Raw genomic sequence first — 17,244 nt, 5'->3', positions numbered from 1 at the left:
CTGGACGAAAGTGGTAAATAGTGTTTTTTTACAGCAAGCTTATACAAACTTTGCAAAAGGAAAATTCCTGTTGATTGCAAGCAGATCAGCACCACCAGAATAAAACACAATACTACATATCATATACGAATACAAATGATTGGAATAAAACCTAATGCTTCTTATCATATACGAATACATTTGAACGGAATAAAACCTAATGCTACAATAGCATATACGGATACAAATGAATGGAATAAAACAAAATGGTACAATAGCATATACGAATACAAATGAATGGAATAAAACCTAATGCTACAATAACATATACGAATACAAATGAATGGAATAAAATCTAATGCTACAATAGCATATACGGATACAAATGAATGGAATAAAACCTAATGCTACAATAACATATACGAATACAAATGAATGGAATAAAACCTAATACTACAATAACATATAAGAACACAAATGAATGGAATAAAACCTAATGCTACAATAGCATATATGGATACAAATGAATGGAATGAAACATAAAACTACAGACCATATACGAATACAAATGAATGGAATACACCTTATGCTACATAATATAAAAATATATAAAAAGACAAAATAAAGGGTTAAAACGAAATACATATACAAATGAATGGAATAAAATATAATGCTACAATAGCATATACATAAACATAAACATATACATATACAAATAAATGGAATATATATAATGCAACACTAACATAAACATACAAATAAATGAAAAAAAACATAATGCTATAATATAATATACAATTATTAATAATAGTAATAATTCAAAACCACAGTCTACATTATGATCCACACAGGGGCGCACTCATTACATATATAAAGTTAAACATAGTGTCAGTAACAATCACTTTTGACAACGCATGTCACACATAAATTTACAATATTTGGTTTGTTATTTCTACTAACAAGTTGAGTAAACTTAAACACGCTTGGCTCAACATAAAAATACTTTTTATGAAATTTCATCGAAGGTCATCGAAACAACTACATCTTATAACAAAATGAAATTCATCCTTAATTTCTTTTATATGACATAATATAAATGGGGTTTTCGAATTCCCCGGTAAAAACAGCGCCAAAATAGAGTTTTTTATTGTACACAAATCATGTGTGGTTTTTTTTTTTGTTCATTCAATACATTATAAAAATATTGTTTGCATCTTCCCTATAGTGTGCCCCTTTAAGTTTAAAAGAGATCTGTGTCACGTGTTGCAAGCCTTATGCTTCACATGAAAATGCTTCACATGAAAACGCAGACGAGTGGAATTGTAAAAAAGTTTCTAATATCTGTGTTATCCGGCTATCAGTCCGTGATGGAATAAAATATAATGCTACAATAGCATATACATAAACATAAACATATACATATACAAATAAATGGAATATATATAATGCAACACTAACATAAACATACAAATAAATGAAAAAAAACATAATGCTATAATATAATATACAATTATTAATAATAGTAATAATTCAAAACCACAGTCTACATTATGATCCACACAGGGGCGCACTCATTACATATATAAAGTTAAACATAGTGTCAGTAACAATCACTTTTGACAACGCATGTCACACATTGTTGTTTTGGCACTTTGCATTCTCCGAGTACCGAGGCTGAAACCCCGATTTTTTGGTATGTAGAAACAAGCTTTCAAAGAACATTCGGTAATCCCAATGGTTCAATATGGTGCGCATTATTTGGTTAGCATACTCTTAAATTTGTTAAAAATATGTTGAACGCTAGATTCCGGTAATTCGGTGCGCAATTGGGAGGAGGGTGTGTTTGTGGGCGTGTGTATTTGTTTGTGATGGGGATAAACTCTCAGTCCTAATTTAAAGAATACCAGCTCTACCAATAAACAGCAATTGATGATACTGTTAACAACATGCAACTCAAAGTAACACACAAGAGCTCGTCATGTAAGTTCATTTTTTTCCTAGATGGTTCTTTAATATTGCTTGTCAGGTTTGATATATATCCAGTCCCTAACGCTCAAATTCCTGCATTCCATCTCACGGTCAGACATTGGCGTATGTATTGCTTGTATTGGCGTGGTCCAGAGCAACATCGTGGCAGAACTGGAACTGTCCCTGAAACCGAAAAAGTCAGTCTGTAGAACATAACTCATGTTTGAAATATTCTCAATTGACACTGAATATAATATTTATTCTTGCTCTTATTTTGCACAGAATGCGAATACAATTCCAAGAGGTATCCAATGTCAAAAGGAAAACTTGTTTTAAATTTTCGTAAGAGTTATATTAATGATGTTTGTTTGCTAGTTAAACCATTTGAAAAATGACCGTTCGTTGATAAAGAGTACTGATCTTAATACCAAGGAGATAATGGCCCTTTAAAGGTTTGCGGCATACCGTTTGATGGAAATGGCTATTTCTGCTTTTTTATGAAAATACCACAGGTGCTATTATTTATCTCATTCTTTAAGTGTTTAATTAGTATACGATTGCCAAACTTTCAGAATGTGTTGCATATAGCCTTAAATTGAACTATAGGAGTTTGTTTAATGATGTAGTTTACATACGAAAGTTGGTATGAGTTGTTGCCTGCGTGTCCGTAGGTGTCGTATCACGAGAGGGACAGACACGGCTCCTGTACTGGTCAGTGTGTCCAGTATGGTCAACAACACCGCCACAAGGCCGCTCCGCTCGTATCCCGTACTGTCAGAATCATAACATCACAAATTTTAGCGCTCGATCTTTGAATATGTTCACTTCATGGTAATATTGTAATATAACTTAAACATGATTACTGAAGAAAATGTCTTCGAAATATATAAATGAAAATAAAACAAATTTAACATTCACAAAAATCGCCTTATTGGCGTATTATCTCCATTTACTTCTTTCGGAACTCCTCGGCCATTTTTATCGAAAGCAACCTCGGATGTATATGGACGGTTTACAATGTCAGAAATCTGTACACTTTAACTACGCTGCAAGTAGTTCGCATAGAATTTTCAGTTTAGCAGTTAAACTTAATGACTTAACTCTTGGGAATCTTGATTATGTTTTCAATAATTCGCTTCACTGGCTATCAATTTAAACTTAGATATACAAATACAAGCTTAAATACTACATTTTATTTATAACATAATTCAAAATTGTACGAACTACTTCTACTGATGTACCGGCATACTAATACATCCGAGGTCGTTTTCGTAAAAAAATGGCCGAAGAGTTCCGAATGCCATTCACTTAACGAAAGGGTATACGCACAGACAGGTTATTAGGACAGGACTGTTTAGATTCGCCTTTCGACGTGTCTCCACCTCCTGTAGTAGCTGCACAAATGTCTTCTGATCCGATGGAACCACCTGTTGCCTCGTCCATTTCTTGTACACCAGCTGGCAGAACTCTTTCTTACCCTTAAATTCATACCAAGACAATTATGGTTTTATACTATGTTGCTAACACGTGCTCAATAACTAAGACTTGTATGGCATAAACATTGTGATAAGAAACATGTATATACAATTTGAACATTTATTCCAATCTTTTTGAAAAATAATAATTGTGCTTAAACCGACACTGATTCTCGCAATTTCGGGGCAAAATGGTGAAGCCAAAAGGTGACAATTAGCTACTTTGTCGCCTTCATGCATGTTCGTCTTGTCGGGACTGTATGGAGAAAAGGCGAATTATTTTCGACTGATCAATATGCAGGTATACAATTGATGCGTTTTCGGCCTGCCAACGCAAAATAATAGAATATCCTCGGGTTTACAAAATGCACTGTCCCCGCAACGAAGTAAATATTATAATATCATGTCGTCAAATTTTCTTCATCGAGGTTTAAGCGCCGAAACCCGTAACGCAAGATGAAGACACACACCAGCAGATGCCTGACGCACAAATGTAAACGCTTTATGTAAACTCATTGTTTTTTATGTGGGCCAATGGCAATCGAATATTTTTCAAATTTTCTGTTCATTAATTTTAGGTGGATTGACTTTGACGTATGCACCATAAATAGTTTCATGGATTATACTTCTGAATGTCTTTTTTTCCACCAAGCCTTACTTGTAAAACAATCGTCAGTAGGAAAAGGTAGCATATACTTGGTGATTGCATTATAGTATGTAAATGACAATCGAGAATGTTCCAAATTTCTGTTCATTAATTTTATGTAGATCGATTATGACGAATGCAACAAAAATACCAATTAAGTTAACAGTCCAATTTTGACTGTAAACATACAACAGAGCTGGCTACCTCAAAGCCCGTTCAATCATTTGTAGATCGCCCGAATATACTTATAGTAATACCTTTCATATGCGTAATGAATGACAACGTCGAAACCAAATAGATATCAAAGACACCTACACTTATATCCACTCATTAGCCTATTATCATTTATTTTGTTAAATCAACTGTTACCCCAGTTTTGTTTGCCAGAGAGTATTTTCTGTGTATGATGCTGTCCGATGTTTTCTCCTTCTCAAGACGAACTGTGAAAGGTCCGATTGTGCTTGAGCCGCTGGTTGGAAGTCTACCCACCTTTAACATACATTCAAATCACAATTTAAATAAAGACTATTTAAGGGGTGGTGATACTATTGAATCGTATGTAAATATATTCTTGAAGAGTAGCGCAAAGCACAAAATACAACAAAGGCTGGCAATGGGAGATGCCACATTGTTATCATTTTAACTGAGGGCCTAAGCCGTATTCTGTTTTCCGATCATATGGAAAAGACAGTTGCAACCGTTCCGTACTACACTATCGTATTGACTTGAATTAATCACACTCGTGTATTTAAAAGGAAGAGGGTAGCACATTTGCTATCCAGAGAAGCTACACCAACCAGTTCTCTTCCTTCGTCTGGGAATGAGACCACGATGCGGATGTTATGGTCGTGTATTAGGCGACAAAAGTCCACTAGCGTGTACTCTAGGGGTGTCTGGCTCACCACGAAGGCGTAGCGGTCACTCAGCGTCTGCAACACACTAGATACTTGTCTGTGTGGTCAATTATGGCTATACTGCATGAGTCGAAAAGCGAGTGCCTAGTGTTCGATCTTTGGATGTCACAAGCACCATATTAGATGTACCGACATCGAGCTTGGTATACAAATCTTAGCATTTCCTTAAATATTTTTTATATAACTTAAAAAATCTAAATCAAATATACTTAATTATAAGCAACAAATTGTAACATTTTCCGGAATTTTCCGGATTTGTATCATTTACCGGAATGTAAACAGCATTGATGTAGTCGTTGCGACCGCTTACTGGCGTGCGAAGGAAAGGTCGGTACATATTTTCTGAAATTAAAGGAACACTTTCTGGACAAACAGAACGGCTGTAACTAGAAAACTATTCCACACGCACACGCGCGCACACGCACGCACGCACGCACGCACGCACGCACGCACATACGCAAGCGTGATAAAACTGTCCTTAGTAAATGGACACATAATAAAAATACTTCAGCAATTTACATACGGGCAAGTACGGACTGCGATCTGTTTTTGCCGACGTTCTCCGGCAGCTTTGCGAAACGAAAAGCGTCAATCTCTTGACCATCCGAGTCCAGGCGAACTTTGGACAACACCATCGTCTGGTATGCCTTCTCATTCTGAAATACGGAGTATTGCCACAGGACAAAGGTATAGGCTACACAGGCTTAACAATTGTTTTGGAACCAGAGTACAAATTTTGAACAGCGCAACATGCGTTGTTGTAAATTGCTGAAGTTTGTGAAAGCTGCACTCGTATAAAAACACAATTTCATGTTGGTTTTTTGTTTCTTTTCATTTTACATTCACCTGTTGTTTCTGTTTGTTGGTCTTGGTCATTATGCTCTTTGTTTTACCAACAATGTTAAAGAAGATAAGCTTTCATTAAACCGTGTACATGAATGTCTGCATATACGTACCTCATACTCTAGAAGAATGTTTGTCTTGTTGAGGACGGGGTCAACCTGGAGAAGGCGTTGGTGTTCTTTGGGAAACTCGTCCACCGGAACTGGCCAAGAAGACAGCACCAGAGCCTCGTACATAACCTCGTGTAGGAATTTGTACTGACTCTGGAAAAAGAAAAACCTTCAATTGTACAATGATAATTTGTGTCGTACCTTTACACATATTTATTTTATTTGTGGGAAAAATAAATTGAGCGGATACACAAAATACCGTCAAAGTGTTTTATGTATTCAGTAAATTGTAAGTCTAAATTTATTTGAAACATAATTTATTAACAATTTATTTTTTAATGTAGCTCATTTTTAATAAAAGGGATAATATACATAAGTTTTCTGTTGTTCTAGAAACAAAGCAAGATAGTAGGTTCGACATACTAGCGTTTGGACCATATTAACGCGCTGGTCCCTGAGAGTGTTCACACACTGGACTACGTCAATGACGCCAGTCTGGTTGCCCTGGCTGTGCAGAATATCCATCGCAATAAACGTCCCCGTTCGTCCAACACCAGCGCTGAAGGGTACAAACAAACGCTTATCTACAGAAGACTACATGGTCGCTATTTCCTGTGATGTGTTCTTAGTATACGAAATGTCAAAACCCTGAATTATTGAAGCTGAGATGACCGACAAGGTAAACGATAAAATAGATAATGTTATTAGAGGGAAAATGGTTGAACTATTTTTAAAACACTATAAGTATTCTGCACTGGTCAATGCAAAATAAGGTCACGAGTTGCAACAAATTTCATGTTGGTTAAATTCATGGGGGTAAATCCATAAATTCACCCACCTGCAATGCACAAGCCATGGCCCGGCACGTCGGGGATCGTACGCGCGGACGGTGTACCAGAACACAAGCAGGCTGGCGGGGCTGTCCGGCACATCCTTGTCCGGCCACGCCGTGTAGTGGAACTGACGGACACTTCGTGCAACGTCCCGATTTGTCTGTCACAATGATCACAATCACAATCTCAATTTAAAGTCTAAATGTCATCGGCTTGTATGATCAAATCCCAAAATCAAAAGGTATCTTTCAATCATCTTTGAAAGCATTTCATTTAGATGGCAAAAAGGAAAGCAATATTTATTTCGGAAAAAAAATATATTCGAAAGGACAATACACCCGACATAAAGAAGTATATATGTGCTCGATGTACAAGTTACATTTTATTTTGAGTATAAACGATTGGTTGAAAAACGTACGGATACATATACTTGTGTGCTACGTTTTATGCACTACGTCATCCAGCTATTGTACATTGCAGATGGTCAGAATGGCTTGTAGGATATCACATGGAAAGTAATTTACGCGAGTATCAGCTTGCATGTAGGTACAAGCTTAAAGTATAATTACGCAAAACGCTTTTACACTCAGTTGCATTTTAAAATGCCCGTGTAGCAACAAATACAAGTTACAGTGTGTTTCGAAATCTCTCGACAGTTTCCGACCGGATTCCGTATTTATAAATATATTAAAAGAGCTATCACAGTCACTTGGCAAATGCCCCTGACTGATAGCGTTTATAAGATCACAAGATATAATTGTGAAACCCAAGGCAGCACATTAATCAATTGGCATTAAATGCTTGTGGAGTGTGGAGTCATTTATGTTCATGACCAACCTCTTCACCAATTGTGAGGACCGTACTCCATGCGTTATATATATACTGATCGGAAAAGGCTTATGTCTTCAAAGTCAATGTGGCCCTGCAATTTGACCCGCATTTTTAAAATCAGTAGGGTCTCCTGCTAGTCATTATCAACACCCCTGCTCGGTTTTGGTTCCTCAGGACCAAGCATAAATACTCTAGTTATCATTCAGGCAAGCGTTTGTGCTCAAGGCTACCACGACCGTGACCGACTGACCAAACAATCAATAGGGGTCATCTTAAGGTCATGGCCAACGTCCATAATAAGCTCGAGAACCTTAGGCCCGAGCATTCTCTAGTAATTAATTCGACACATCTGGTCTACCTACGGACGGATTGACCGATATGTACAAAGCAATATACCCACCGATTCTTCGAAGACAGGTATAAAGTCATATCTAAAATAAACCAAAATCAACCCACCCACCTTCTTGAACACTTTTAGATCCCTGACGACGAAGTCGCTTTTCTCCTGCTCTGCCGTAAGCACCACCACAAACATACCGATCTCCTTCTCCACATTTACCTCCCCCCAATACTGCAGGCATTTGATCTGAAAAGGTTATATCACGTATACTGTTACCGTAAGCAATCTTTATGGATGAAATAAATTGAATGTACGCAATTGATTTACCAATATGCTTCTTCATCGTTTCTTCTCTACGATGTGATTCATCGCAACAGTCAAAGACCCTTACCATAGCAAAATTATACCGTGCGGGCATACCATTCTTTAGAAGCTTTATTACAAGAGACACAATATACTCCAATACGAGATGTGTCGATATGCATGCTTATCCTGCTAAAACTCCGGGGCATGATTCCGCGACAAAAATATATTCTTAAAGCACAGAGAATGTTTGACACATTACTGGCTAAAACTAAGACACTTTCAGAAAGTAGTGTGTTGATTAATGCTTTGCTATAGCTAAGCGCGAGTTGACACAATTTGAATGGTTTCTAAATTTCTACATGCTCGTTGACACTTACTTTTCCCAGCTCGACGAGGTTTGTCACCATAACGACCGTGATGACGTCTTTTTCCCAGATCATCCGAATAAAGTCTTCGATCATAGCGTCCATAGGACCTGCACGGATAGAGTGTCGAAATTCTTCGAATTATAATTAATCAGTGAAACCAAAACAGGAAAATGAATTGATATTAATTAGTCATATACAATCATCTAATCTTACATATTTGTTTTATATTTCCGACTATCGTCAAAGAAACAACGGGGGCATGTATAATTATTTTAAGATTTATTAAGTTTTCTTTTTACATTCAGATATGTTTTCAAAGCGATTTATGGAAAAGTACAATTATTTGAACATAAAAAATGTTGCCGGTAGTATACTTAACTTATTTATAAAATAAACAGAATAGTGATGATATCTGTTTACAAATACCTTGTGAAGCAATGTACTCTGGCCTTCCGGAATATCCCTTTAAAAAAGTTCATTCCAATGTTAATTAAAATTAAAAAATATTTTGCAGAGCCATTTAAGAAAATAAATATGTTCATCTGAATGGAACAAGTGCGGATACAGGCCGTACTTAACCTGAATGAAACAAGAATCAATATAGTCAATATTGTACACTTATGAAACAAGTATCGATGTAGTCTGTACTGTATCGATCTGAGGCAAGTATCGATGCAGTCAGTACTGTATCGGAATGAGGCAAGAATCGATGCAGTCCGAGCTATATCGGAATGAGGAAAGTATCGATGCAGTCAGTACTGTATCGATATGAGGCAAGAATCGATGCAGTCCGTGCTGTATCGGAATTAGGCAAGTATCGACGAAGTTCGTGCTGTATCAGAATGAGGCAAGTATCGATGCAGTCAGTACTGTATCGGAATGAGGCAAGTATCGACGAAGTTCGTGCTGTATCGGAATGAGGCAAGTATCGATGCAGTCCGTGCTGTATCGGAATGAGGCAAGTATTGATGCAGTCCGTGTTGTATCAGAATGAGGCAAGTATCGATGCAGTCTGTACTGTATCGGAATGAGGCAAGTATCGACGAAGTTTGTGCTGTATCGGAATGAGGCAAGTATCGATGCAGTCAGTACAGTATCGGAATGAGGCAAGTATCGACGAAGTTCGTGCTGTATCTGAATGAGGTGAGTATCGATGCAGTTCGTGCTGTATCGGAATGAGGCAAGTATCGATGCAGTCCGTGTTGTATCGGAATGAGGCAAGTATCGATGCAGTTAGTACTGTATCGGAATGAGGCAAGTATCGACGAAGTTCGTGCTATATCGGAATGAGGCAGTTATCGACGCAGTCCGTGCTATATCGGAATGAGGCAAGTATCGATGCAGTCAGTACTGTATCGGAATGAGGCAAGTATCGACGAAGTTCGTGCTATATCGGAATGAGGCAGTTATCGACGCAGTCCGTGCTATATCGGAATGAGGCAAGTATCGATGCACTCAGTACTGTATCGGAATGAGGCAAGTATCGATGTAGTCTGTACTGTATCGATATGAGGCAAGAATCAATGCCGTCCGAATTATACCGGAATGAGGCAATTATCGACGCAGTCCGTGCTATATCGGAATGAGGCAAGTATCGATGCAGTTCGAATTGAACCGGAATGAGGCAATTATCGACGCAATCCGTGCTATATCGGAATGAGGCTAGTATCGATGCAGTCAGTACTGTATCAGAATGAGGCAAGTATCGACGAAGTTCGTGCTGTATCGGAATGAGGCAAGTATCGACGAAGTTCGTGCTGTATCGAAAGGAGGGAAGTATCGACGCAGTCCGTGCTGTATCGGGATGAGGCAAGTATCGATGCAGTCAGTACTGTATCGGAATGAGGCAAGTATCGGTGCAATCAGTACTGTATCGAAACGAGACATGTATCAATGCAGTCTGTATTGTACAGGAATGAGGCAAGTATCGATTTTGTTCATATTGTACCTCCATGGAACACAAACATCGATATAGTCTGTACTGTATTTGAATTAAGTCTATACTGTACCTGAATATAACAAGCGTTGATATAGTCCGTTCCTCCTTGCTGTTTCTTCAGATGTACCCTTGAGTGATCGTCTGAAATATCGCAATTGGAATAATGTTTTTATTGTTTACCATGCTGTACCTAAAAAAGGACGAAACGTTTGACCACAGAAATTAACTTTATAATAGCAACGTTTTGGGTTTCACAATTGAAAATAACTCACATGCATACAGGTTCTTGTATCTACTCTTGCCAGCATTCGCCGGGTCTCTCGCAGCGGTTGCTGGGTGAATCATGCCGGTTGGAATTGCCTTCAAATGTAACATTTTTGCTTTCAAATAAAAGGCAAGTTTTAAAAAAAAACTCAATTTAATAGGAAGGAGTTACCATCAAAATGCCAATGACTTTAATGGCTTCCTCTTATTAATTAGTTTTACTCTGCTTTATTAACTTCATTGTTTATTACAAATGATCAGGCTCTCCTTACATGCGGTACTTTTTACCATAAATATTGAGTTTTTGTTAAAAATTCAACATATTTTTTAACGATAGTGAAGCTTAAATCTACATAACGTAACGGAAAGGTCACCGCGTATTCATTTCTGAAATATGTTTGGTCAGCAGACTTGGTGACTATATAGCTTAGAAGGTGAGACAAGGTCACGGGTTTCCGGGGTCCCTCTTCATCCATCATGTTTCCGTACGTGGGTTCCTGTACAACGCTAGGGTCTTCCGTAGGTGCCACGGGAAGGCTCTTATCTTAGGTGAGATATGGTCAAAATTTAGCTGACAGGCTTTTACAAAATAAAAACATAGCATCTTTTATTTATTTGTAATAATATGCTTTCAGATACCCAGTTGATTTAATACATTCACCAAATACCTTGCAAACAAAACATTACCCTGTTTCTTCATTGACTCTTCAACACCATCAGTTGACTTTTTAGGGGCCTTACTTGTTCCAAGATGTTGTATTTCTGCAGACTTCTGTGTTCTGTTAAGTATGTTCTGCGTTAAAACTGAACTTAAAACATAAATTTCATTCATTTAAGACTAAATTATATGGAATCGACAGTTACCAATTCCTGGTAGATTTAAATCTAAAAGTAAAAGACATCTTTCCCAAATTAGTTGCAACTTACATATTTGCTGGAAGGTTCTTCTGGCTTTTAGCGGCTTTCCGTTTTCTCATAACCAGCACAACGACTACCGCAGCAATGATAGTGAGGACCAATACCCCACCACCTACACCTAAAGCCACTGTATAAGGCTCCGAGGGCGCTGACAAAATATTATTTTACAACACATAAAAACAAACAAACACCTTATAATGCAATTGAATGATATACTCGAACATGATATAATGAAGCAGAAAAGCAAACGAAAGCAAATCAACGTTCCAAATCGCTTGAAACAGTTATGCATACGTTACAGAGAAGCGTGGATTAAACGTTGTAATTATAGCTGCTACACATTTTTAGAATTATGAATATATGAACGAAGTCTAAATGAGTTTCTTAATGCAATGCCTTCGCCTTGTTCTAGATATGACAAAAAGTATATTATCAACAATAGTAGAATTCAAGCCTCAACACACCCAGTCTGATATATCATTTGCTATACATTTTATGTCATAATATTTTTATTAATAAGTAAAATACATCACGGTTACTACCTTTCAGTTTCTGTGTGCATCCTTCTCCAGAAAACCCCGTCTTGCAGCCTAGTGGACAGGTCCCATTCCCTGGGTGACACACTTTGTCTTCGGCGCACATTCCACACCGCTCCTGGCAGTCGACACCGTGACTACCAGCCTCGCATTCTGTATAAAGGAGTAATAAACATGTATCAATGTACTTATTTGAAATCGCATATCTTTTGAGACAGTTTTACTTTTTTGTTTTGTTTGTGCGCTATAGCATTTGCTATTAGCCTTAATTGAAAGCGTTGTTAAATCGTACGTATTGTTTGGGTTTTTATCATTTGCTTTTAACCTTAGACACTGAATCTTTGTTACTAAACGTATTGTTTGTTTTCAATTTCATTTGCTGTTAGTCTAATACACGGAATGCTTTGTTACAGAGCGTATTGTTTTTGATCTATAGTATGTGATGTAACCCGTATGCACAAAATGCATTGTTACCGAACACATTGTTTATGTTCTACATCACTTTCTGTTGGCCTTAAACACATACAGCTTTGTTACAGAACGTATTTTCTGTGTTCTTAATCATTTGTTTTATAACAGAATTCTTCGTTACATAGGACAGATTCAAACGGTAGAAGAAACCACGTGACATTGTACAAGGCATGCACTTAATTGCATAAGCATAACGACTATCTTGAACACTAAATTGCATGACAACTGTCATGAATTATTTATTGAAAAATACGCAAACGCCTGCGTATCCGTTTCATTTTAGGTAAAACCGCTATTTACGAAATTGATATAAACTTTTAGACCTCCCCCCCCCCCCCCACGTAAATTACAAATTAAACCAACCGGTTTTGCATCGTTCATCATTTTTGTAGCCTGGTAAGCATGCATTACAATGACCATCCGTTTTATTACACGTAGCACCTGCACAGTATCCACACGTTTCCTGACAATTCTGACCATACCATAAGTCTGGACAACCTGAAGAGTTAAGTACAATATCAATATGATCCAAATGACACTGTGAGCGTCTTATCAACAATAGTTAATCGTATCGTATTTAACGATCGTAAACACAAGTTACGAAACTTGCGATTTTAAGTTGCGACTGTCTTATCAAGCGCATCGTAAATTCGATAGTAGATCGTAACCTACGATGTCGTAAACAGAATAGTACGCATGCGGACTTGTTTTGATCTTCAAAAAGGAGGTTTTACAGCAAAATCGTTATCGTCTGTAAACAATCCAAATGGCGACATCAAGAAAAAGGTCACAGAATTGGACTGAATTAGAGCGAAATGCTTTAATCGACATGATTATGTCCGCGAAGACTACCCAGTCTGTATCATGGAAGGAAGCGGCTGAAATGTAAGTCCTTTTCATGTAAAGTAAATTCAAAGTGATAGGTAAACTTAATATGTGATGTTCGAGGACAAATAGTGGAAATGTCAACTGAAGTCTCGATGATATTTCTATCACATTTAAAATTAAATGAGAGTAATTGATATATACATTGCCATATACAAAAACATGCGAATAGCAAGGACTTTGACTTTTGGTCCAGCCAACCCGGCTAAAAACAGAGGGACAAACAGATGGTAAAATTCCCCCCAAATGCTCCTGCACCCCAGGGACACTAGGTAAGGCCCATTCCCCGCTATATTTAAAGCGAATACAAACTACCGCATTCACCCGGCACTGCGGGGCCACCTGAAAGGTAAAACCACGGTTCATTTCCCTGATGTATACCCCAGACCTGGGGGGGGGCGTGGTTACAATTGACTGGTGCATTACTTTAATTGAAAACAGTTATCATTTTCCTTTCAGTTATGACATAGTTTTATGTTCCATCTGTAGTACATGCATAACCATGAGAAATCATGTTCATAGTAAAACATGTTTTTTCGTGGAAAAGCTTTTAGATCTACTCCACAGAATTTCCACTTTCAACATAGTATTTTGTTCAATAACGCCACTTTTTCCTGTGTTTGCCTCCATCTTGGTGTCATGATATGTCCATAAGATAAATGCATAGGCGTTTATCAATATCCATCAAACACATACACTTAATATTTAAAACAGTGTTTAATATTAAACTTTCATGTTTCAACTCTTGATCTGAAGACAGTGAACTGTGACATATTAACTCAAACGTATGTTACTGTAGTAAAGTTTTAGTACGATGACAAGAAATATTTTAATTCCTTCTTGAATAAGCACATCATTTCAGGTATAAACATATTTAATGTTAAACCGCCCAACTTTAAACTAGTTGAACTTGTGATGTTTACTTTCTTTTCACTGACAAGTTAGGTCAAGGTCACTGGATGGTACAGTAAAAAGATAAAAAGGTTACATTATACTTTTACATAATAATATAACGGAGAGATACCACTATATACAGTTTGAAGACCCGTTTCTTAAAAAACAAACATTTTTTAAATTATAATATACCTTCGTCATTGATGACACTGACATAGTTCTATTCGTGGAAGGCTCCAAATCAGCGTGCTGTGCTGCCTCCAGCCGTAAAATGGCGTCTTTCGTCAACCTGTAACGCCCAACGCATTCCCAATCGGGCACATCGGCGATAGCGACCACCCTTTCCTTAAAAACTCGCGGTCGTCGGGCATTTTGTCTCCTCGCAACGAACAGGGCGGCCATTTTTAATATACTTACGACAAGGCTAACCCAATCGTAAAGTTACCATCGCAAGTTACGAAATCGTTACGTTACTATTACTTACGATTCTTATTAAGACGCTCGGAAAATCGTAACATGGTGTTACGATGCGTTTACGATTACGATTTACGCTACGACCGTTGATAAGACGCTCCCACTATTCGGAGATAATCCAGTAAGGTAACAAATGTCTATATAGCTAGAATAGTCCAACTATACAAAACAGCACAAGGCTCTTTAACAGCATGACTCGTGTTGTTCAACGGTATACTCATCGACTTTTGCAACTTATTTATGATTGATTAATACAAACATAATTATGATACAGCCTTGTTTCCTTTTGAAATCTGGAGTGGTCATAGACGTTAAGTTTTTTTATTGTATTTAAAAAACGTACTTGTCCTTAAAATCATTGAACATTTTTATTTGTTTGTTCAATGTTTTTCTTTTAACAATATATTGTGATACCGCCTTAAAATATAACATTTATATCTGGAATGAAAATTGAGTTAGTATATGGTGTTTTATTTACTAAATGAAAATCAAAATAACGTTTCCTTACTGTCATTACACTTTGGTCTTCGCCAACCCGGCTCGCAAGAAGCACAGAAGCCATTTGTTTTGTTACAGGTCTTTGGATCTTCACAATTTTTGCTACATGTTCCGGCGCAATTGTTACCATATTTACCGGCATCACATTCTAGAAATGATGTGGAGGCATAATTTTTTTTTTTGGTTTCCGAATTAATTTGATAAAGGCTTCACCACTACGCGCACCTTTTAAGAACTGCATAGGTTGCGTTGTTTAGCCTCAACCACCATTTACGTTTAACAAAACGTCTACGCACATAACGCCTAATATGATACTAATAATTAAGAAAATATTTTTAAAAAATGCTGACAAATAAAAGTATTTACTTACCTTCCATGCAGTCCGATGTTATTTTATATCCAGGTTTACATCCACTTAGGCACTGGCCAGTGGTCTTGTTACAGTTTTCGGAATGGCAACCTCCACACGTTTGACTGCAGTTTTTCCCCCATGTTCCCAGCTCACATTCTAGCCATACAATTTAAATAATTATACGAATGCCATTGCCGAGGTTCAGTTGGATTACTCGACCAACTGTTCCTGTCCGTTTCGTTATTGCGAGTATGTGTACTAAGTTTCACGGTGTACAGGCTATGTCAAATATCAACGGTTTTCACGCTGCTGCGGACGACTAGGGCACCAAGACTATGGCAATACATAGACCTCACATCAGAACAGACACGCTTAAAATTCTAGAAAGATGCCTGTTTGCTTCCATACATACTTGTAAGCAACCTCATATTGTCACCGTTGTTTTATTCTTGACAAAGCTGATGTATTAGCACGCATACTGGGCAAATGATTAAAATAGCAGAAAATATATGTATGAACACTACCATTAATACACATTGGCAGCTGGTATCCCTTTTGACATGAGCAATTGCCGTCCACATGGTCACATGTACGTTCACAATGCTCACTACAGTTTTGGGAGCAATTCAAACCAAATGTACCGTTGGGACACTCTGAAACGAAACATACATTTATTTGAATTCATTATATGCACACAAATAACACGTCATATTGTTTAAAGATTGAGTAATGCTAGTCAATGGTCTAACCCAAACCGTAATATGTTCTAGTGAATTAACACGTTAGTAATGTTATTAAGTTGTATGCAATCTGTTAAGTACTGATTTAGGAATGGATACACAGTGTTTTAAAGCACAAATGCACAAAGTAAAGTACCATCATAACATAGTGGCGTATGTTGATATCCAGGTTTGCAGCCTGTCAAACAGTTGCCCGATACCCTGTCACAGGTCCCATTTAAACAGTATCCACAACCATGTATGCAGCGTGAACCGTAGTAACCGCCTGGACACTCTGAAATACAGAAAGCATTTAATGAAACAACAACTACTTTATTATACTAGCACTTACTATTGGTAGTAGTAGTAGTAGTAGTAGTAGTAGTAGTAGTAGTAGTAGTAGTAGTAGTAGTAGTAGTAGTAGTAGTAGTAGTAGTAGTAGTAGTAATAGTAGTAGTAGTAGTAGTAGTAGTAGTAGTAGTAGTAGTAGTAGTAGTAGTAGTAGTAGTAGTAGTAGTAGTAGTAGTAGTAGTAGTAGTAGTAGTAGTAGTAGTAGTAGTAGTAGTAGTAGTAGTAGTAGTAGTAGTAGTAGTAGAAGTAGTAGTAGAAGAAGAAGTAGTAGTAGTAGTAGTAGTAGTAGTAGTAGTAGTAGTAGTAGTAGTAGTAGAAGTAGTAGTAGTA

General features: G+C 37.3%; 1 protein-coding gene across 3 annotated transcripts in view; it reads right to left on the bottom strand.

The window, feature by feature from the left end:
* Nucleotides 1–7: 7 nt before the first annotated feature.
* LOC128229311 (uncharacterized) overlaps nucleotides 8–17,244 on the bottom strand; it is a 64,129-nt gene continuing 46,892 nt past the window's right edge. The window contains exons 14-38 of one of the 3 annotated variants that reach the window (XR_008260071.1): nucleotides 16,721–16,858; nucleotides 16,369–16,497; nucleotides 15,863–16,000; nucleotides 15,503–15,640; nucleotides 13,105–13,239; nucleotides 12,277–12,423; nucleotides 11,744–11,882; nucleotides 11,504–11,595; nucleotides 11,191–11,360; nucleotides 10,825–10,912; nucleotides 10,623–10,693; nucleotides 9,040–9,076; nucleotides 8,623–8,720; nucleotides 8,060–8,185; nucleotides 6,774–6,928; nucleotides 6,359–6,494; nucleotides 5,939–6,088; nucleotides 5,506–5,638; nucleotides 5,251–5,324; nucleotides 4,866–4,997; nucleotides 4,438–4,557; nucleotides 3,277–3,425; nucleotides 2,583–2,718; nucleotides 473–2,130; nucleotides 8–426 (exon numbers count right to left, since the gene is read on the bottom strand). Coding sequence is in view for 1 of the 3 variants with exons in the window: in XM_052941159.1 (XP_052797119.1) it covers nucleotides 2,059–2,130; nucleotides 2,583–2,718; nucleotides 3,277–3,425; nucleotides 4,438–4,557; nucleotides 4,866–4,997; nucleotides 5,251–5,324; nucleotides 5,506–5,638; nucleotides 5,939–6,088; nucleotides 6,359–6,494; nucleotides 6,774–6,928; nucleotides 8,060–8,185; nucleotides 8,623–8,720; nucleotides 9,040–9,076; nucleotides 10,623–10,693; nucleotides 10,825–10,912; nucleotides 11,191–11,360; nucleotides 11,504–11,595; nucleotides 11,744–11,882; nucleotides 12,277–12,423; nucleotides 13,105–13,239; nucleotides 15,503–15,640; nucleotides 15,863–16,000; nucleotides 16,369–16,497; nucleotides 16,721–16,858 (2,903 nt within the window). In the remaining 2 variants the exon portion in view is untranslated. Of the gene's footprint in view, nucleotides 2,131–2,582; nucleotides 2,719–3,276; nucleotides 3,426–4,437; nucleotides 4,558–4,865; nucleotides 4,998–5,250; nucleotides 5,325–5,505; nucleotides 5,639–5,938; nucleotides 6,089–6,358; nucleotides 6,495–6,773; nucleotides 6,929–8,059; nucleotides 8,186–8,622; nucleotides 8,721–9,039; nucleotides 9,077–10,622; nucleotides 10,694–10,824; nucleotides 10,913–11,190; nucleotides 11,361–11,503; nucleotides 11,596–11,743; nucleotides 11,883–12,276; nucleotides 12,424–13,104; nucleotides 13,240–15,502; nucleotides 15,641–15,862; nucleotides 16,001–16,368; nucleotides 16,498–16,720; nucleotides 16,859–17,244 lie in introns of all 3 variants that reach the window. The other 2 variants (XM_052941159.1, XR_008260072.1) reach the window with 2 other exon arrangements.

Source organism: Mya arenaria, chromosome 3 (genome assembly GCF_026914265.1).
Source record: "Mya arenaria isolate MELC-2E11 chromosome 3, ASM2691426v1".
Lineage (NCBI taxonomy): Eukaryota > Metazoa > Mollusca > Bivalvia > Myida > Myidae > Mya > Mya arenaria.
Note: the sequence above shows the minus strand (reverse complement) of the source record. Positions and strands in the feature narration are given on the sequence as shown.